Genomic DNA, 22,622 nt, shown 5'->3' with positions numbered 1-22,622 from the left:
AAGGAACTCATGCAATAACATGGGGTGTGTTCCCAGCTCTTCCTATCCCTTGTATTGGAAGATTGGATTAAAATTTTAAAATTCTAATTCTTCAATTTTCCAAATCCCACGTGCATCGTGCATCACGTTACATGGATCACTATTTGTTTTTGAGTATAACGAGGGCATGGCCTCCTTCCAAGAACGTCACCCAGCGCGGTCTTTTTCAACCGATGGATTCTTCTCGACGGTGCTTGCAACGGTGCTTACACTCTCACGTGGCCCATGCTCTTTGATACTTGCACCCAAAAAATTTAAACACGAAGACACGGTGGGTGGCCGGATTGATATTCCGCGATTTTGTCAGGTACCGGACCGTTTCTCACGTGGCTGATATGGGTCGAGGTTGTATCCAACACAAGAAAGAAGGGTAAATCTTCCTTGGCGCCTGCCGACCGTATAATCAAATCCTATCCGCTTCCAGATAAGTGCAGGTGGACGAATGACGTAATTTCGAACGCTCTGAGATTTCAAAGCGGATGATCCTATCACGATCCAGTTGTACGGAACCAAAAAAGAAAGTTCAACTTACGCCTGCATGCACGTCCTTGTGTCTATAAATACCCACCATCCCTTCAATTGCTCCTCCATCAAAACCAAGGAGAGGAAACCATTTTGTAGTTAGCACAACTTCTCAATGGTGGGGCTCAACATCTTCTGGTGGAGCTAATTTCATCATCAGTAGTTCATTTTATGTTATTACTTCAACTAAAGTTAGTATGTCTACTGTTGCAGGCCAGCATAGAGGATGGTACCATTGCGTTAGGGCCGTGGGGTGGATCTGGTGGTACTGCATGGTCGTTTCAGAATGCTCGAGCGATCACCAAAATCAAAATTAGCTCGGGAGATGTTGTTGATTCAATTACCTTCCAGTATATCGATGGCGAGTTAGTCCGTTGGTCCCCTACATATGGAGGGACCGGAGGCAAGTCTACGGAGGTACTTACTCTAAGATTTTCCCCCCTCTAATCTCATATAATTTTTTAACAATAAAATTAGTTTCTTACTAATAGATATGGCAGTCATGTCGACAAGGCTTGCCACCATCTCTATGTTTTAACAAATATAAATAAATAAATATTATGGAAGCAATCGCTTGGATGAACAATCTCATTAAACGCATGCATCCTTCGAATTAAATATCAACGAACATTGGTATATATCTTCTGAAGAAGGAAAAATAAAAAGGAGGATTACATGCGACTCTGATGGTGATACTGATTGAGTGAGCTTTGTTGTTTTCGAAGTAGTAATCTGTGTACTTCACAGTATATATTCTCGCCTCCACTTTTCAATGCTGCATTTCACTAAGGATAATCAATACGTCGGTAATTTATCCGACTGCAATAAAACCTGCTTCGGCAATGTATATAATTGTTGGGGGGAATAAAGTTTCCCCCCAAATGACATAAATGCCCCTAAGAAGCCGTACAACCTCCGACCCCGGACAGCCGAAGTCAGCGTCGGACCTCGGAACGCCCGGCCACAAGACGACCGACCCCGAAACCTCCGACCTAAGAAAAACCCCGATGTCCGAGGACCGAACTCTAACACCCCTCCGGCATTTATTGCGTATGGCCGCTGTAATCTTCCGGCACACTCAACAATAAATGCGGATCTCCGGCTTACTCCACCATTAATGCGGATCTCCGGCTTACTCCATAATAAATGCGGATCTCCGACTTACTCCACAATAAATGCGCATGGCTCCTGACATCTACGGATCCCCAGCTCTCCACGGCAAATCAACCCAGCAGGGTCTAGTCGACTATGATAAGTCTCTGATCTCGGCCATACCGCCGACATCAGTGCAATGATTCGCCTGACCGAGCGCCGACCTGAACAACATGCCAAGCCGTACTACGGTCTCGCCCTGTTACATCACAGGTAAACCGACCCCCGCATATAAAGGGGAGCCTTGGCCTCTCAAGAGGGGATTGGAACATTCATACACCCAAAAATCACTGTTTATCTCCTTCTCCCCACTATTTGCCCCCTCCCTGACTTGAGCGTCGGAGGGCCGGCGCCGGAGAACCCGGCCACCGGTTCGTGTGCAGGCACCCGGACGGAGGACGCCGCCAGCCAACGGATCGCCGCCCCGCTGCGAGGACCTGCTGTTCCTTCTCTCCGACCGCCCCGGACGGAGGAAGCCGCCCGCCGACAGACCGCCGCCCCGCCGTGAGGACTAACAGTCGCTCCCTCTCCTCGGCCGAAGATTGCCCCCGGGTCCAATTTCCAGCAACAGTTGGCGCTAGAGGAAGGGTCCGAGTAGCAGTCATGAAGTTGAGAAGTAAGGGAGCCTCTAACGTCTCCCGGCGTCCCCCGCAAAGTCCTGGACACTCCGTCCAGAATTCTCCAACTCCGGCTGACCCAGCTCCTCAGGTCCAGCCGGAACAGTTCAATGCCCTGGTACAGCAAGTCCAGGCCCTGGCCGCCGCCGTTCAGGGCCTGCGGCGCGTGGAGGCTTTACCGGCACTTCCCCCGCAGGCCCAGGCCCCGCCGGAGTGTCTCTCCAATGGCCCGGTTCTCCCCAGCCAAAATTTGCATGGTTCCTCCAGAGCTAACAATGGAGAACGAGCTTCTCCCCGGAGAGAGTTACCGGGAGAAGGTTTCGACCGGAGACCCCAACTTTCTGAGGCGGAGTCAGCCCCGGATCACCGTGAGCTGGCGCAAACCACAGCGACAATCCCACGGGTGGGGGAGCTCGACCGAAAAGTCGAGCATCTGGAGCGCCAGATTGCGGCGCTCCACAGCAAGAAGGCAAGACAGGAAGGGGGCTTTGAGTTCACTACCAAGTCCCCCTTCTCCCGCCAGATCGAGGACGAGCCAGTTCCCGCGAGGTTCAAAATGCCTCAGGTGGAGCCCTACAGCGGAATCACCGACCCCCTTGACCACTTGGAGAGTTATCGGGCCCTCATGGCCCTACAAGGGTCCTCGGAGGCCATACTCTGCAAGGCCTTCCCAGCAACCCTCCGAGGGACCGCTCGGCTTTGGTTCTCTGGTCTGAAGCCGAACACGGTGTCCTCTTTTGAGCAGCTCGGCAGGCAGTTCGCCACCAACTTTGCTGCCAGCCGGCGCCAGCGACGGACATCAGACTCCCTCCTGGACATCAAGCAGAAGGAGGGGGAGTCCCTCAAAGAGTACCTGGACCGCTTTACCGCCGCCACATGGGAGGTTCGCGAGCTAGACCAATCGATAGCCATGTCGGCTCTGAAGACTGGGGTCCGCTCCTACCGATTCCTCTTCTCCATCGAGAAGAGCTTCCCGGCCGACTTCACCGAAATGCTGGCCCGAGCCCGGAAGTACGCCAAGGCCGAGGAGGCAGTTGCCTCCAGGCGGGGGGCAATCGAGCCCACCTCGAAGAAGCGGAAGAAGCGCCGCGAGGAGCGCGGTCGACAAAGGAGCCGGTCTCCCCGCCGAGAGAAGAATCTCCCCAGACTAAGGAGCCCGCCCCGTCAGCAGGGGCGACCTCAGCAGAGGACACCTCCTCGTCCGAGGTCTCCACCACGGCCCCGGACGTACCAGGCGAGGTACGAGAACTATACACCCGTCAATGCTCCTCGGGCCGAGATCCTGATGGAAATTGAGGGTCGGGACTTCTTCCGACCCCCGCCTCCTATGCGAGACACGGGATTTCCCCGAAATTCCAGGAAGTACTGCCGCTTCCACCGAGATCGCGGGCACGACACGGAGGACTGCTTCCAACTCCGGGACGAGATAGAAGCTCATCAGACGGGGAGTACTCAACCGGTTCGTGAGGAACCGACATGAGGAAAGGAGGCCGGCGGAGAATGTCGCACCAACCGAAAATCCTGGCGGCAACAGGCCTATCGCCGGCACCATCAACATGATTGGGCGGACCTCGGCAGGAACAGCCGCCCAGGGAGCACCCCCGAAGCGCCCACGCACTGATGAAGTCATCTCGTTCTCGGACGAGGACTTAGAAGGGGTCGAGACGCCTCACGATGACGCTGTGGTCATCTCAATGATTGTAAATAGGTTTGATGTAAAGCGTGTCCTAGTTGACAATGGAAGCTCAGCCAACATTTTGTACTACCATGCCTACCAAAAAATGGGGTTGACAGAAGGACACCTCCGGAGAATCAATGCCCCGCTGGTCGGGTTTACCGGAGATGCGGTCCCGGTTGAAGGTGAGGCTAGCTTCCTTGTCACAGTTGGCCTCGCCCCCCGGGAGAGCACTGTGAGGATGGACTTCCTGGTGGTCCGTCTGCCCTCGGTCTACAACGCCATCCTTGGGCGCCCAGGGTTAAACGCCCTTCGAGCCGTGGTTTCAACTCGCCATTTGCTCATGCGGTTCCCCACCGGCCAAGGAGTGGGCGAGGTCCGCGGAGACCAACTGGTCGCCAAGCAATGCTACGTGGCGGCCCACACAGTAAAGCAACCAGCCGAGGCACCAGACCGCCCGATGGGCCCTTCACTGCCCATAGAAACCCTCGATGCGAGGGACACTCTCTGGAAGAAGCAAGTAGAGCCCGGTGAGCTCCTTATTCAAATCCCACTACAAGAAAATTTTCCCGAGCTAACCGTGCAGGTTGGCTCCGGCCTCGGCGCCCATGAGAGGAATCGCCTCGTCAGCCTCCTGCGGGACAACGCTGACGTCTTCGCCTGGTCGCCCGCGGACGTGCCAGGAATTGACCCCGAGGTCATGGTCCACCGACTCCAGGTGAGGCCAACCAGCAGGCCTGTAAAGCAGAAGAAAAGAGGCTCCGCCCCTGAGCGACAACGAGCTGCGGCCGAGGAGGTGGACAAACTCCTCGGAGCCGGCTTCATCCTGGAGGTCTCCTACCCGGATTGGCTCGCCAACGTAGTCCTCGTAAAGAAGGCCAACGGAAAATGGCGTATGTGCGTGGACTACACCGACCTGAACAAGGCCTGCCCAAAAGACAGCTTCCCTCTCCCGAGCATCGACCAGCTCGTCGACTCCACTTCAGGACACCAACTGCTAACTTTTATGGACGCCTTTTCAGGATACAACCAAATCCGAATGGCGCCAGAAGACGAGGAGAAGACGGCCTTCATCACCGACAAGGGCACCTACTGCTACAAGGTGATGCCCTTTGGCCTGAAAAACGCTGGAGCCACCTATCAGAGACTGGTCAGCCAAATCTTTAAAGACCAGATCGGCCGGAACATGGAAGTCTATGTGGACGACATGCTGGTAAAGAGCCAAGCGGCGGAACACCACATAGCCGATCTCAACGAGACATTCGCCAAGCTCAGAAAATACCAAATGAAACTCAATCCGGCGAAGTGCGCGTTCGGGGTCACCTCGGGCAAGTTCCTGGGTTTCATAGTGACCCAACGCGGAATTGAAGCCAACCCGGAGAAAATCCGGGCACTGCAAGAGATGTCGCCTCCAAAGACAGTTAAGGAGGTGCAGCGGCTCGCGGGGCGGGTAGCCGCCCTGGGAAGGTTTGTTTCTCGATCAGCCGAGCGTTGCCTCCCCTTCTTCAAGAGCCTCAAACGGCCGAAAGACTTTCGGTGGACAGAAGAATGCCAGCAAGCCTTTGAAGAGCTTCGGAGCCTTCTGGCCTCTCCCCCGCTGCTCACCAAGCCCCAGAAGGGCGAAATTCTTTACTTATATCTGGCCGTCTCCCCAGCTGCAGTAAGCTCGGTCCTCGTCCGGGAAGAAGACAAGCTCCAAAAGCCGGTCTATTACACCAGCCGGGTTCTCAGGGATGCTGAGACCCGATATTCTAAACTTGAGAAGACCATCTTCGCTCTCATCATCTCGGCTCGGAGACTCAGGCCTTACTTCCAAGCCCACACGATAGCTATATTAACCGACCAGCCTATGAAGCAGATATTGCAGAGGTCGGATCGTGCGGGGAGGATCGCCAAATGGGCGGTCGAGCTCGGGGAATTCGACCTAGAATATCGGCCCAGGCCGGCTATCAAAGCTCAGATACTCGCTGACTTCATCGTGGAGTTCACCCTTCCGGACGACCCCGAGCCGCCATCTGAGTCCGTGGAGGAGACCCCGAAGCAGCCATGGGTCCTGCACTCGGATGGGTCTTCGACCCCGGGGGGCAGCGGGGCCGGACTTATCCTCACCAGTCCAGATGGAGTGGTGGCCGAGCAAGCTCTGCGCCTCGAGTTCCCGGCCTCGAACAATGAGGCCGAGTATGAGGCTCTCATCGCCGGGCTCAAGCTGGCGAAAGAACTAAAAGTGGGAGACCTGACGGCCTTCAGCGACTCCCAGCTGGTGGTGAACCAGGTCCAAGGAGATTTTGAAGCTAAAGAGCTATCCATGCAAAAGTATCTCCAAAAGGTGCGGGAACTCACATCTGCCCTGAATTCTTTCAATATTCAGTATATTCCCAGAGCGGAAAACCTCAGGGCAGACCAGCTATCCAAACTGGCCACCTCCCGCATGAGCGAGCTTCCCAAGGGAACAGCGCTCGAGTATCTTCGGGTCCCCAGCATGGAGGAACCCGAGCCCACTATGTGCATCGACTCCGAGCCAAGCTGGATCGACGGGCTCGTCTGCTATCTTCAGGACGGAACTCTACCTCATGACGAGACGGAGGCTCGCCGAATCAAGCGCCAGGCTCCCCGGTATGTCTTGTACGAGAATAAACTCTATCGACGATCATTTACTTCTCCCCTTCTCAGATGCCTCCGCCCCTCCGAGGCGGACTACGCCCTCCGAGAGGTCCATGAAGGGATCTGCGGAAATCACCTGGGGGGTCGAGCCTTGGCCCATAAGATCCTGCGGCAGGGATACTACTGGCCCACACTCCAGAAGGACGCAACAGATTTCGTCCGCAAGTGCGATCGGTGCTAACGAAACGCCAATATCCAGCGCCGACCTTCAGCTCTGCTGACCTCCATCATCGCCCCCTGGCCGTTTGCCCAATGGGGGATCGACATCCTGGGGCCCTTTCCCCTGGCCACCGGACAGAGAAAGTTCCTGGTCGTCTCCATCGACTACTTCACCAAATGGGTCGAGGCCGAACCTGTTGCCCAGATCACCGAGCAAAAGATGCGGGACTTCGTGTGGAAGTCTATAATCTGCCGATTCGGACTACCCCGTATCCTTATATCTGACAATGGTCGACAATTTGACAATGTTCATTTCAGGGAGTTTTGCTCTGAGCTCGGCATTGATCATCGCTTCACCTCGGTTGCCCATCCCCAGACAAACGGGGAAACTGAGGTAACTAACCGAACTATTTTGCAGGGACTCAAAGCTAGGCTTGATCGGTCCAAAGGACAGTGGGTCGAGGACTTGTACAATGTCCTTTGGGCGTACCGGACCACGTTCCGACTGCCCACGGGAGAGACCCCCTTCAACCTAGCATACGGCATTGAGGCCGTCATCCCATTGGAGATCGGCTTGCCTTCTCCGAGGGTGGAGCATTACGACCCCGATACCAATTCCTCCCAGCTCAGGAGCAATTTGGACCTCGTCGAAGAGACAAGAGAGGTCGCCCGGGTGCGCATGGCAAGATATCAACAGCGAACGGCCCAATACTACAACTCCAGAGTTAAGCCCAAGCTCTTCAAAGTAGGGGACCTCGTCCTCAGAAAAGCCGAGGCTTCTCAACCAACCGAGCAAGGAAAGCTCGCCCCAAACTGGGAAGGACCGTATCAAATCGCCCGGGTACAACGGCCAGGGGCGTACAAATTGAAGTCCCTGGAAGGGACTCTGATCCCATGAAGCTAGAACTCCGAGAATTTACGAATGTACTACCAGTGAAACCCCAAGGGGTTCAAGATAATCAGGATAATGGACTCAGCTCCTTTTTTCTGCAAATATTTCTCTCATTTTGATGACTGTAATCCTCTTCTAATATTGGGTCGTCTGTGATCCTCAGATTCCCCGGCCAAAATCGGGATGCCTCGAGGCTCGACCGTAGAGTCCCAAACTCCCTCGACCTCGGGAAGAATCGCAGGACGGTGAAACGTCGACTGGTGCAAGATTCCTCGACTAAGGTCGAGATGTCCCGAGTGTCGACAGTGCGTGCCCAGACCCCTCGACACTTCGGGAAGACGGGGTAGTACCTTCGCAGTCCCCCGTGGCGCTCGACATCAACAACGGGGTAGTACCTTCGCGGCCCCCCGTAGCGCCTCCTCGACTAAGGTCGGGATGCCCCGAGGGTCGATCGTAGAGAACCAGACTCCCTCGACCTCGGGAAGGCGCCGTGAGGGGTGGAAAGGGTGGCTCCACCCGGGGCGCCACAAAGTGGACCCCCGGGAGCGGTCGACGATCCCCGATCCCCGAAGCGAGCGATCCCTCGACTAAGGTCGGGATGCCCCGATGGTCGACCGTAGAGAACCAGACTCCCTCGACCTCGGGAAGCGTCGCCGGTCGGTAGAGCGTGCCCAGACCAGCCGACCTGACGAACGATCCCTCGACTAAGGTCGGGATGCCCCGAGGGTCGACCGTAGAGAACCAGACTCCCTCGACCTCGGAAAGGCGCCGTGAGGGGTGGAAAGGGTGGCTCCACCCGGGGCGCCACAAAGTGGACCCCCGGGAGCGGTCGACGATCCCCGATCCCCGAAGCGAGCGATCCCTCGACTAAGGTCGGGATGCCCCGAGGGTCGACCGTAGAGAACCAGACTCCCTCGACCTCGGGAAGCGTCGCCGGTCGGTAGAGCGTGCCCAGACCAGCCGACCTGACGAACGATCCCTCGACTAAGGTCGGGATGCCCCGAGGGTCGACCGTAGAGAACCAGACTCCCTCGACCTCGGGAAGGCGCCGTGAGGGGTGGAAAGGGTGGCTCCACCCGGGGCGCCACAAAGTGGACCCCCGGGAGCGGTCGACGATCCCCGATCCCCGAAGCGAGCGATCCCTCGACTAAGGTCGGGATGCCCCGAGGGTCGACCGTAGAGAACCAGACTCCCTCGACCTCGGGAAGCGTCGCCGGTCGGTAGAGCGTGCCCAGACCAGCCGACCTGACGAACGATCCCTCGACTAAGGTCGGGATGCCCCGAGGGTCGACCGTAGAGAACCAGACTCCCTCGACCTCGGGAGGAATCACAGGTCAGCAAAGCGTCCACGAACCCGCCGACCTGACGTGAGATCCCTCGACCAAGGTTGAGGCGCTCCGAGGTCCGACCATAGGGTCTTAAGCCCCCTCGACCTCAAAAAGGGCTACAAATCAACAGAGCCTCCCCAGATCCTCTCAACTCCGGCAGGAGTCGCCGGGTCCATGGGAAGCCCGAGCCCCTTTTACAAGTCAAAAATGACTCCGGAGGTCGACGAGGAAGGGAAGCGACCTACTCCACCATGCGAAGCATGACCCCGAGAATGCAAGAGGTACACCCAACTAGACGCCCTCCTTGTCAAATTTTATCTACATATTGCCGAGCGGGATCTCGTCCAATGTTGGAGTCTTATTTTGCCCCAAAGCCGGGCTTCTTCGCTGTGTCGGCTTAAGACCGACCTCCCAACTTCATTATGCCTGCTCTGTTCGTCAAGTCTCCGCAATCCGTACTAAGGCTTCATAAAGTAGGGCCCAACTCGGCTCTTCTAAGTAAACTCCGACGTCCAGCTGAGAAAGTGGTCCCGGCCACGAATGTACCAGCCAAGCACAGGTACCAAGGCAATCTTTGGGAATCCCAGCCTTGTTCACCGAAATCTCGGCAGGGTCCGAGAACGATAACTATGAAAACCTTCGGCAATAACTTGTTTATTAGCCCGCGCTCCCTATGAGAGGTTCGGAGTTGAGTTCGGAAACCCGACTAAACTCCCCGAATAGCGGCACGAATAGACCTATTCCGGTCCCACTTGAAGGGCTAAGGCCCGACCTCGGTGCCTTAAGATTTTCCTAAAGGCCAAACGTGGCAACTCCCACGACTCTAAGATCCGAGTTATAGGACTTAGAGAAATTTTCTAGAAACCTAAGCTCGGAGCTCCTTTTGGTCGAGACGACTGGAATCCGAGAAGGGCAGCTAAGATATAGCCAGGGAAAAGGGCAGCTTCGTTAAGCAGCCCAAAGATTAAAATACGAAGTTAGAGGTCGTCGAGGCGGTTAGCTAAGGTTCTAGCCTCATCCACGACAACAGAGGGAAAGATGAACACAGAATGACAAAAACATTTCTTCATTAACAAAGGGCCGGAAGGCCAATTACAAAATTGGAAGTCGGCCACTCAAGGGCCGACCCCGGATACAATGAAAAAGAAAAAGAAAAATATGCTAAGTCCTAAGCGGCGGGAGCCACATCCGGGGGGTCATCCGGCACATTGATGACCTCATGATCTTCCTCCGGAACAGGCTCGGGGCCGGGAGCAGGAGCTTCGGGCGCCGCCTCCGGGACAGCGTCGATCTCGGCCGCCGGAGCCGCCTCCATGACACCGTCCGCCTCGGCTACCCCCGTCGAAGGCTCGGCAGGGTCCTGCTCGTATATTCCCGCCTCGGACGTCAGGATGGCAGGAAGGGCTTGCACGTCGGACCCCCAGCCCCGGTCCTCCCTCGGACGGACCGTCGAGAAGTCGTACTGAGGGCAGTACCGGCGCACCTGCTCCCGGAAGTTCTCGAAGCCTCGAAGGAAACCGTCGACCGTCTCCTCCTCCAACATGTCGCGGAACTCTTGCGACTCTTTGAAGAGTTCCACAGCATGCTCGGCTCGTTCGAGGGCCCTCCTCTCCCGGGCCTCAAGTTGCCCGAGTCGGAGGCGGAAGACCCCCTCCTCATACTCGAGGGCCGCGACCCTGGCCTGGACCTCCCATAAGCGCGCCTCCGTGCCGCGCATGGTTGCCCTGGTCAGGGCATGAGCCGCCTTCTCCTCCTCGAGCGCCCCCACCATGGCAAGGCGCTCGGCCTCGGTGGCTGTCCACCGAGCCTCGGCCGCGGCCAACGCCGCCTCCAGCTCGGCGACTCTTTTCTTGGCCGGCTCCAGTTGCTGGCCGAGCTGTTGAACTTTTCCCGATACCCATGGGCGATGAACGCCATGGTGTCGAGCTCGAGAATATGCCGAAAAGAAAGAAACGAGGGTATTGTGAGTTGAAAAGCACATATGTACGCTAAAAACTCGGGGAAATTAAGAAGGAAGCTTACCCGGGCGGTGTTGCAGTAAGCACTGCCGACGACCTCCTCCAGCGAAATACCCCGGAACACGGCCCGGTCCGCTGGAAGCACCGCACGCCGCAACATGGAGCGTGCGACCTCGGCATCTTGAAAGGCCGAGCGCCCCTCGGGAATAGAAGAATCCGGCTCGACCGACTCTTCTCGGAAAGCCCGGGAAGAGCTCGGCACGATCGAACCCGAGGTCCCGGAGCCGCTCGCCTCGGTGCCTCGGGTAAGCCCGGGTCCTGGCTGCTGCGGCCGGACCACGGACGGCTCCCCCCGCTGGGCAAGGGGGGTAGGGCAAGGAGGGGCCGACGGGCCCGCATCACCAACAACCCGCTCCCGCCTCGGGTCGGCTGCAGGGGCCCCCGCCTCGGGGCCACTTGTCCCGGCCGACGAAGAAGCGCCGTCCGTCCTCGCCCTCTTCCGAGGCTGGGGCGCAGCACCCCCGGCCTCGGCCTCTCGCCTCCTCAGGCGAGAGAAAAGTGATGTGTTGCTGGTCGGCATGCGTGGAATATCTGAAATCAAGAATTTTGTTAAGAGTCAGACCAGTGACCGTAAAGACGGAGAACAAGAAATAAATAAATAGAATAATGCAACCGCCCTTACCCTCGGGGCGCGCCGAGCTCAGACCCACGCTCGCCAGGGCGTCCTCCCGCAGGAGCTCGGTCAGGTCGTTGCCCCTCCCGAGGGCTCGCAAAGAGTCCAGGGTCCTCAGCTCCCTCCCCGTGGGCTCGGAGAGTTTGTTGAGGGCCTTCAGCCGAGGGTGTCCCCACCTTGGCTCGAACCCCCAAGGCGCCGCAGACGCCAGAAAGAAAAACTTCCTCTTCCACTCGTGAATCGAGGAAGGGGCGCCCCGGAAGAGTGACATACCGCCCCGAAAGGCGAAATATAACCACCCTACGTCCGCCGGATTTTTCTTTAACAGAAAACACCGGCGAAAAAGGCCTACCGAAATCGGGATCCCGTGCCCGAGGCACAGGGATAAAAACCCGATTATGGTCCTCCATGAGTTCGGAGCCAACTGCGCCGGGACGAGCTGGTACTCGGCCAGCAAGTTGCTCACGAACTTATGGGCGGGAAAACGCAGGCCCGCCCAAAGTGTCTCGCGGTAAACCGCGATCCGACCTGGAGGCGGCTGCGTCACCCTGTCTTCCGGCCCTGCGGTTTCAAGGCGAAACCCGGGCTGGAAGAAGAAACGGGAGCGGATTAACTCCAGCTCCTTTTCCGACAGACTCGACCCAACCTCTTCGGGACCGGAACCCATTCTCACGGAAGAGTGGAGCAAAAGTTAAGAGTAGAAAATGGAAGTTGACGAGGAGGAGAAAAGAGGAAACCCTAGTGAAAACAGGAAGAAAACCTACTGGACATTGCCGGAAATCGCTCCGGGCACCACCAGCGAGATTCAGCTGAGGGAGGAAGCAGGGGGGAAAGACGACGAAAATAAGAGGCAGCCAAACAAGACCTTTAGGGCAGACTCGTGGGGTTTATATAGACCCCCCTGACGGCCCAGATCGACGGGGTCGGTTCCCATCCCCCCGACCGGGTTGCGCCACGTGTCGACCTCGGAAGCCGAGGCACCGTATTCACTCCGGTTTAATAAATCGGATACGAAATCGAAGCGTTGTCCCATCGGATCTCGGGGCCTCATCATGGGTCCACAGAATCAAATCGTCTTGAGGAACGAGCGGACGTAACCCCCGCTCCCCTCGTTTAATAAGATCTGGGACACGTGGAGCCCCGATGAGGCCTCCACTTCTTCGGAATTATGATCCAGTAACATGAAATCGAAAGCGTCCGACCTCGGGTCGCGCCGCGTGTCCGTTTCAAACCCCGTAACGGCACACTCATTAATGAGCCAGAAACGTCGATTACGGAATCGAGACACCGCCTCGACGAGCTCGAGGTCCCCCATCATTAATCCGCCGTAAAATGATCCTGGCGATTCAAGAAGCATGATGATACGAGCTCCATCATTAGCTCACCGAATAAAGCAGCCTCGAGGCGCCAAAGGGCGCACATCTCACCATGAAAGCTCTGGAAAGCACGAGGGGGCGGGCGAGACCTTCCCCCCAACCTTAGTGACAGACTTTACTTCCCACGTCCGAGCCCCACAAGCCGCTCGAACTCGGAAGTCGGGGGGTAGTGTTGGGGGGAATAAAGTTTCCCCCCAAATGACATAAATGCCCCTAAGAAGCCGTACAACCTCCGACCCCGGACAGCCGAAGTCAGCGTCGGACCTCGGAACGCCCGGCCACAAGACGACCGACCCCGAAACCTCCGACCTAAGAGAAACCCCGATGTCCGAGGACCGAACTCTAACACCCCTCCGGCATTTATTGCGTATGGCCGCTGTAATCTTCCGGCACACTCAACAATAAATGCGGATCTCCGGCTTACTCCACCATTAATGCGGATCTCCGGCTTACTCCATAATAAATGCGGATCTCCGACTTACTCCACAATAAATGCGCATGGCTCCTGACATCTACGGATCCCCAGCTCTCTACGGCAAATCAACCCAGCAGGGTCTAGTCGACTATGATAAGTCTCTGATCTCGGCCATACCGCCGATATCAGTGCAATGATTCGCCTGACCGAGCGCCGACCTGAACAACATGCCAAGCCGTACTACGGTCTCGCCCTGTTACATCACAGGTAAACCGACCCCCGCATATAAAGGGGAGCCTTGGCCTCTCAAGAGGGGATTGGAACATTCATACACCCAAAAATCACTGTTTATCTCCTTCTCCCCACTATTTGCCCCCTCCCTGACTTGAGCGTCGGAGGGCCGGCGCCGGAGAACCCGGCCACCGGTTCGTGTGCAGGCACCCGGACGGAGGACGCCGCCAGCCAACGGATCGCCGCCCCGCTGCGAGGACCTGCTGTTCCTTCTCTCCGACCGCCCCGGACGGAGGACGCCGCCCGCCGACAGACCGCCGCCCCGCCGTGAGGACTAACAGTCGCTCCCTCTCCTCGGCCGAAGATTGCCCCCGGGTCCAATTTCCAGCAACAATAATTATTAAAGTAATAGACTTTATGCTGATGAACTCCACAAAATCCAATACCTGGTTGCCACGGATGCATAGCTCAATGTTCTTGGACTCAAAAACTATAATGTTTTTCGTTCCCTCCAGCGTTACGTTTATTGTGGCATGTGAATGCTCTACTAATCTCATTATTATCATCATCGATATCATCATTATTATTTCTTTTAAATTGTGTTATCAAGAGAATTTTCTAGACGACTTAGAAATTTCTAGATGAGTTCAAATTAGTATTTTAACGTGTACCTATATTATATTCAGGATGGATACAGGTCAATATTCCACATCTTGAACATATCTGTTACGGATTGTTCCTATTAGTATCTTTTAAAGCATTTGATCTGGAGCTTTTGATGTCAAAAGTGCTTCAAATGGTCTCTGAATTATTTGGCCCGAGATGGATATAATATAGTTGACCTTAAATTTTTCTTTTTGTTTTATAGATTGATCTTGGAACCGACAGTTACCTTACGGCTATATCCGGTCATTATGGCAATTATGATGACATCGTCGTCATAAAGTCTCTTACATTTGTGAGTACCAAAGGCACCTATGGGCCATTCGGTACGAAGGAAGGAACTGCTTTCTCCGTTCCTGTGAATGGTGGGAATTTTGTTGGCTTCTTCGGACGTGCCGGCGAATGGCTTGATGCTCTTGGGTTCTACTTGAAGCCCACTTCGGCCTAGTTATTCCAAATTATCTTTGGATTGGATTGTAATAAATAATGGAGATACTATCTCCAAACTCTATGTGGTTGTAGTTGTCTCTTTGATCCCTGCTACCAACTATGTATGTTTGCTAAATTTTAATCTATTTTATGAAAATAAATGGAAGTGTGATGAAATCTCGATGTTATTATCTTATTAAATTTTACTTGTAGATTGCACGGGCATGGATGAAAGCTTGAGGCATCATTTGGATTTAAACTTTGAGAATATATTTAATTCCTGGTATCGTATTCTAAGATTTACAGGGAAGCCCAATTTTGTCTAGTTATTCTACATTACAATGGGATGGGATATCTGCTTTTGATCTATGCCAAAATATAATAAATAATAGAGTTGCTATCGCCAAATCGTGCATGTTGTTGTCTTCTCGATTTGGCCTACAAAATGTGCACATTTTCTTTATCTGTTTATAATAAATAGGGATGTTATGGACAATAAGAAGTAGGCCCCTATTTTAAAAAAAGATATAAATTTATATGCATATATATAATTACATCTTTATACATAGATATAAATTTACATACATATACATACATACATACATATAAATATACAAAGAAATATATATACATATATATATATATATATATATATATATATATATATATATATATGTATCTATATGTATGTATATATGTATTAGATAAATTAGATTATAGAAGCATTGAAAATTGAAAGAAATAAATGGTCTATATCGTACTCTAAAAATGATGGTAGAAGGAAATGGATAACTTTTCAATTTTTTTAAACAGAAATGAATAGTACTTGCCGGCTTTAGTTTAAAATTGATCCAGTTATAATGGTTCTCACACAATCAATTTTATACAGCCCACCGAGGTAGCACGCATGGTCCACTTGGGCCAAAAAATATCTCAATTGGTAATAACAGTTATATTTGAGTGTGCTTCATGGTGATTCATTGATTGCCTCCAAAGAATATCCCAAGTCTTGAGCAATCATGATTTAAAATCTTAAAAATAGAAAAAAAAGTAATGTGCTACACCATCCCTGCAGGCAACATAATACATTAAAGTAGGGTCTAAGCATGCCAAGAAAATAAATAATCAAATAGCATAATACTAGCTGGAAATAAATCAAATCTCGAGCAATGTATATATATATATATATATATTATTTTTATAAACTGATACTAGACCCAACATCAAGCTATAGCCACGTAACCTAGTGGCATGGGTCAGATAATAGATAGTGCCAGATAACAGATACGATTATTCTAATCATTAGTAGCTTGATGTTGAAATCAGTTTCTCAGATTATAAGTCGACATAACTAATGAATTATCCCTATTGACGGGGCCAGATATAGACATGCTGAGAATAAATATATAAAATAAATTTTGTAGTTTACCTAGTCATAATTTCTAAATTATTATATTAGAAGAATTAAAATTGTAATAATGAAAACATGCCCGACCCATTTAATCAAATATAAAACAACGATCATAATTAGATTTAATAAACTAATTATAATTTTTTCAAAGGTCAAAAAATACACTTTGAACCGCTAGGTTATTTACCTCTTCTCGCTTCGAAATCCCATATCACTTAAACAAGTCAGGTTTACCTATTTTAAAATTATTAAAATATAATTAAATTTATCGCCAAGCAAAGCTAAAAAAATTAAGATATTATTGCGGATATGACTTTATGCCCAAATTAGGATGGAGAAAAAAATATGGTCGATCAGGTGATAATACCCAACTGCATAGATCGATCTGAACAAGATGAACTAAACTGATCAGATAAGCTATGATTTGAGTGACGTCTAAGATCAATGGTAACCAAATTCTAAGGTGCCTGACAAGACTGGGGTACTGAGCTGGTATAGCGTTTGGGTATCGAGATGATGTAGGACCTCCACCATAGGGTCAACTTGGATCCAAGCAAAGAAAGACGAATCCCTAGGCCTACTTAGAGAGAGAAAGTGAGAGAAGAGAGAGAAGAAAGAGAGAGAAACAATGCAGGAAAATAAGAAGAAGAAAGAAAGAAGAAAAGAAGAGGAACAAGAAGAGGAAGATGGAGATAAAGAGCCAGGTTGAGTTCTACTACAAACAATTTCCAGAAAACATGAGAAGTATTGCGGGGGGTCTACTTTTCTGTGGGCTGGCATGTGCTAATTACTTGATTGGTTTCATGGTGACAATAGTTCATCGAACAACTGGTCACGACGGAGGAGAGAATTGGTTACCCGGTGACCTAAACAAGGGAAGATTGGACTATTTCTATTTCCTGATCGCTTTAATCGGAGTGTTGGATTTGATGCTTTTTATTGTCTCCGCCGGATGGTATAAATACAAAGGTTTAGATGATCGTTCTAAGATTGCTTTGGAGAAAATCAAATCAGGAGATTGTCCTGTTTAAACTAGCACTCGATAATGAGATATAGATTTTCCTTGGTGTCTGGTATATTTTAGTTGTCACAATATTGGAAAAAAATATATAAATGCAATACAATAAAAGATATTTTCTTGCAAATTCTTTTGCTCATTCCATTTTATTTACTTCTCCCGAGAAAAGTGAGTAACCAACGTGCGCTTTTGCATATGATTTACATGTTTTGAAGGTCACCGAGCAATTCAGGGATATCCTTGCAACCACGTCCCAGCATCTAATCTTTTTATGGCTACATGCCATTCACAATTTTCTATTTAACATTTCCATCCATCTATAGGAATAGAAGTTATGTTTATAATATATTTGGATATTTTTATAGAATTGGGTTGAAAATTCTGCATGAATCAGTTCTGTTGGTCCATTTATCTCACGCCTGCCCCAATCCTAATGTTTAGGTTGCTGCAAGGAAAAAAGGATCCACGAATTTTTTTTTCTACTCGCAAATTTGGAATGGAAAGTGTTTGGTTGAAAGAGCCATGCATAAATATGGGCTGCCTAATCCACGAATACTGTAGAAATTTCAGCCTAATTCTGTAAAAATATCCAAACAGACTTTTATAAACTTTTAGAAGCCAATCATTCATAATTTTTTATGACCATGCATGAAAAAACAGAAGAAAAAAAATCAGGAAATTAATGACCATGAACATCCGAGGCATGATTTCTTAACTTATTTGCTTCAGAATTTATAGCTTATAGGAATTTGTTCTTCTCCAGAGTTTAGATGTTAGGACTGTTGGAAATAATCTATTTGCTAAAAACTTATAAATCTCTTTTATGTGATTTTATTGTTGAGTTATTAAGTAGAAAAAGGATGCTCTCATGGATGGAAAGTACGATCATTTTTTTATTTGTAGATGTGAAAGGGTGGATATGATTAGATGCTTAAGCATCCTTTCGTTGAATGCATCCATTCACATAATCTATCCATTCATTAAGTTTGTATCCCTTGGGTTCATCATTGGATTAGATGCATCTTTTTATGAAAATGTATCATTTCGTCCATGGAAGTCTCCGAAGAGTCCATTTACGAAGCATCGCTTCGGGATATCTTGTGAAAAGAGAAAGCGTCTCTACGCTTCTTTTTTTTAAAGATACCACATGAGAAATAATTAGAAATGTATCCATAGAATTTTCGTAGAATTTTAAGAGAGGAGAGAGATAAAGATAGAAAATTAAATTTTATCTATTTAGAAAACCAGGTTATTTGGGAGTCTAAGATAAGTTTTTATATTTAACTATATTTATGTTTTGAAAAATATCAAAATAGAATTTTACAATCTCAAAATTTTAAATTAAATATTTTATCAGTAAACCAACAAGGATCACTTTAGCTGCAAAATAGGAACTTATTGGAAATTTTCGATGAAAATATTCAATTTTTCATGTTTTAGCAAATAGAGAAGGGGGGATCTGCGCTCTAGATGCTGCAGTGTGGGAATAATGACCAGTATTCCACAAGGTATGGGTTTGCTTGCAGACCCAAACAAATATTGGATGATGTGTTCTCGCATTATAAGCATTCATTCGAAAGCTGAATGATGCATCCAAGCAAACTCGAGTGCATAGCATTGTTTGGTTAGAGATTCGAGTGATATTAAGGCACAGATGCATTGTCCTATATATAATACCCCATTGTCCGTTTTATCCATCCATCCATCCCATCCCAGGAGATGGAAATTAACAATTTGGAGCACCCATATGTCAGCAAACTGCTTGTTTCTTCCTGCGTAGCTCGACTACTCAATGTGTGGGCTGGGCTCTAACAATTTGCGAGTGTTGTTACCTGTCACCATTTCAATCTCTGCTCGCCTTCACGGAGGATAGATGTTTCTTGATGGAGTCTTGTCATTCCATGAGCGCTATGTCAGCGCTTGCTGGAATATATTATTAAGATTTTTAGTCTGTATGAGTACCATCAGGATATATCCGGTATATATAGTTGTGGGACGACTAGAAGCACGACTGCATGGGTTCTCACAGGACTGAGGCTGCGACGAAGTATTCATATTTTTAGAATTAGCTTTAATCATTAAGCATCACGGGCTACCGAGACTGCAGCCCAGCCAAGTTCTGCTTTGCACTCACAATGGTATTTATCAGACTTTTAGTTTAAAAAATTTATTTATTTAGTTGATATTTTCCTATTATTGGAAAAATGAAGACTGTAACCCTACAGAAAGTCATTATGGTTGGGTTCAGGTTGTATCTTTTGCAAGAAAGTATAATCGACCATTGGATCACGTATTGCACAGTTCTCAAAGAATTTCAACTTGTTTCTTCCATCCATTTGCATAAATTTCGAAGCAATCCACGACTATAAGAAAAGGTTAATCATACTTTCGTGTGAAAGATACAACACGGTGGTTAGTATAATAGAATTTAACTTTTGTTCATGGTCCTCAACGTGGAGAAAAAGAAACTTTGTTTTGCTTTCTATCACAGCCTTCCATCCCATCCATAGTGGCTTGGGGTTTTTTTTGGTGCAGTTGGAGTTTAACGGAAAGGTTCTCCTGGACCAATTGGAAGATTTCTTATGGTAAGCAACCTCCCTATATGCTTTATTACATGACCAAAAACTTCAAAGAGTTTATACCAATCCCCCTAATTCAGGTCTGCCATAAGAGCGTATATTCAATGAATAAGGTTTGATATTTTTCTTTTGCAAATCGATATCTATAAAGGGAGCCATGCTTCAAAAATTTCAAGAAAGCAAAACTAGTACCTCTCCCAGCCATGGGAAATAGGGAATACAATTGAACTCCTCTAGCTGCAATATGTTTTCTATAATAAAAGAGCTTCATTTTTGCTATTATTATTTTCAGGTCAGATATGTATACCTGGGATCTCATTGGGATGGTCAGGAGGTCTGCGACACGGCGAATTGAGGGGGGGTGTGTTGGTGCTGTGCAGAAGCGTGTAAATTCCTGATATCCGCTAACCTAGGGCGTCCCCTAGGGCATCAGGCCGCGTGGTGAAAGAAGAAAGAGGAGATGAAGAATCACAATCACAAACTAGAGTTTTCGTGGAGAAGAGGAGAAAGAGAAGAGAGAACATGGGAGAAAATTTTCTGGCAGCTCCTTTATTGCTCAAGCAATAATCCAAGTGATAGCCCTAAAACTGATTACATTAAGCCTTTATGTAGGCACCCAATTTTAGTCTAATCATACACCAACTCAATCTCCCCCTAAGCCACATTAGAAAGCACTCAACCCAAGTTCATGACTTACATGCTCTCCCCCTTTGAGCCTAAATCTAGCCCAAGAATGACTTAGACCCTTTGAGACTTGAAAAACCTTGACTTGGCCTGCTTCATGCCTGAAAATTCCGTGAAAACAGTCATGGGGTCGACCCCTGCAGTCCTAGGGTCGACCCCTAAAGCTGTCCCAGAAAACAACTCTCGGACCTTTTCCTGTCTCTCTTAAAGAGTCGACCTCTGAAGTCCTGGGGCCGACCCCTGCACTGTGCCAAGTCTTCACAACGTGCCGGAGTCGATTCCAAGTCTCCGAGAGTCGACTCCAATATTGTTCACAGCCCAAAAACTTGTTGTTTTCCTTTGGATGCGCCACACTTAGGCCTACAATCTCCACCTTAGCGCTCCAAAGCCTCCGCAAGCTTCTCCTGGTCCATCAATCCCATCAGCGCCACACACCTGAGGAAGCTATCCCTTGGAAGAAACTTGGTCAGTGCATCTGCCAGGATCTCCTTCGTATGAACTTTGGCAAGCTCCACTTCACGTTCTTCCACTAACTTCCTAATCTTGTGGTACCTGATGTCAATGTGTTTGGTCCTTGCATGATAGACCGAGTTCTAAACCAAACATAATGCACTCTGGCTATCACAATGCACCCTGACAGCCCTCTATGCAAATCCCATTTCTAATGCCAATCCTTTCAGCCATAGAGCTTCCTTGGCAGCTTCTGTGATGCCAATATACTCCGCTTCTGTTGTAGACAATGCCGTGATTGGTTGCAAGCTTGATCTCCATGACACTGGACCTCCGTTCAAGTAAAACATATAACCTGTGGTAGAACGCCGTGTGTCCATGTCTCCTCCGTAATCAACATCCACAAAACCAATCATCCGGCTCTGGTTCTCCTTGGTCATGTTGGAATTCTTCTCCTTGCTACCTTCTAGTCCATAGCAAATACCAACTCCAACTGTGCCCACCAAGTATCTGAAAACACCTTTCAGTGCTCTCCAATGCTCCTTGCCAGGGTTAGCCATGAACCTGCTGACTTGGCTAACTGCATGTGCAAGATCTGGTCTACAATAAACTATGGCATACATCAAACTCCCAACTCTTGAAGCATATGGAATTCTCTTCATATCCTCAGCCTCCACCTCAGTTTGTGGTGACATTGTTTTCGAAAGACTGACATGACCAGCTATTGGTAATGCTGCCGGATTTGCTCCATCTATGCCATATCTCCGCGAGACCTTTCTGATGTAACCTCCCTGAGATAAATACAGTACCTTCTTGGTTCTATCCCTGAGAATCTCCATGCCTAGAATCTTTGTGGCTGGACCTAAATCCTTCATCTCAAATTCTCGAGATAAGGCTACTTTTAAGTCTTCCACAATTCTTCTACTCTTGCAAGCAATCAGCATGTCATCTATATACAAGAGTAGATATAATCTAGACTCATCCTCAGATTCTTCACATAGACACAAGGGTCATACTCACATCTGGTCATGCCAATGCTCCTCATATATGCGTCGAACCGCAAGTACCATTGCCTTGATGATTGCTTCAACCCATAGAGTGATCTCTACAGCAAACAGACCTTTCCTTCTGACCTTGGCTCATCAAACCTCTTTGGCTGCTCCATATAAATCTTCTCCTCCAAATTTCCATGGAGGAAGGTTGTTTTAACATCCATTTGCTCCAACTCCAAATCCTGGATGGCAACAATGCTCAACAGCATCCGAATAGAAGTATGTCAAACAATTGGGGAGAATATTTCATTATAATCAATGCCCTCCTTTTGGGAGTATCCCTTAGCCACTAACCTGGCCTTGTATCTGATGCTTTCTCTATCTGAAAGTCCTTCCTTGCATTGGAACACCCATTTGCATCCAATGGGCTTCTTTCCACTTGGGAACTGCACCAACTGCCAAGTCTGATTTTTCTGGAGAGACTGCATCTCCTCTGCCATAGCTTGGACCCACTTATCGCTATCCTGGTGTGCCAATGCCTCCTCATAGGTTTCTGGATTTTCATTCACAGCAACCAATGCATAAGACATGGTTTCGCCAAAACCATACCTCTCCGGCTGCCTCACAATCCGCTTAGGCTTGTGCAGTGCAACTCTGATGCTTCTGCTGGGATCTTGTTCCTTCCTTTGCACATCTCA

At 49.7% G+C, this 22,622-nt stretch overlaps 1 protein-coding gene across 1 annotated transcript; it reads left to right on the top strand.

Moving 5' to 3' along the window:
* Positions 1-624: 624 nt before the first annotated feature.
* LOC103717798 (mannose/glucose-specific lectin-like) lies at positions 625-14,967 on the top strand. Its single transcript, XM_008806317.4, has 3 exons — positions 625-679; positions 775-978; positions 14,567-14,967. Exons 1-3 carry the CDS (start codon positions 677-679, stop codon positions 14,807-14,809), a joined length of 450 nt encoding a protein of 149 aa, XP_008804539.1. The 5' UTR covers positions 625-676; the 3' UTR covers positions 14,810-14,967.
* Positions 14,968-22,622: the final 7,655 nt, after the last annotated feature.

Source organism: Phoenix dactylifera, chromosome 1, assembly GCF_051530095.1.
Source record: "Phoenix dactylifera cultivar Ajwa chromosome 1, Ajwa_hap1_PhDact_Kaust_v1.1, whole genome shotgun sequence".
Lineage (NCBI taxonomy): Eukaryota > Viridiplantae > Streptophyta > Magnoliopsida > Arecales > Arecaceae > Phoenix > Phoenix dactylifera.
The sequence above is the reverse complement of the archived record's forward strand: the minus strand, read 5'-3'. Positions and strand labels throughout refer to the sequence as shown.

Coding starts and splice junctions, on each gene's coding strand:
- LOC103717798 (XM_008806317.4), top strand. Junction 979..14,566: donor CCGGAGGCAAGTCTACGGAG/GTACTTACTCTA, acceptor TTTGTTTTATAG/ATTGATCTTGGAACCGACAG.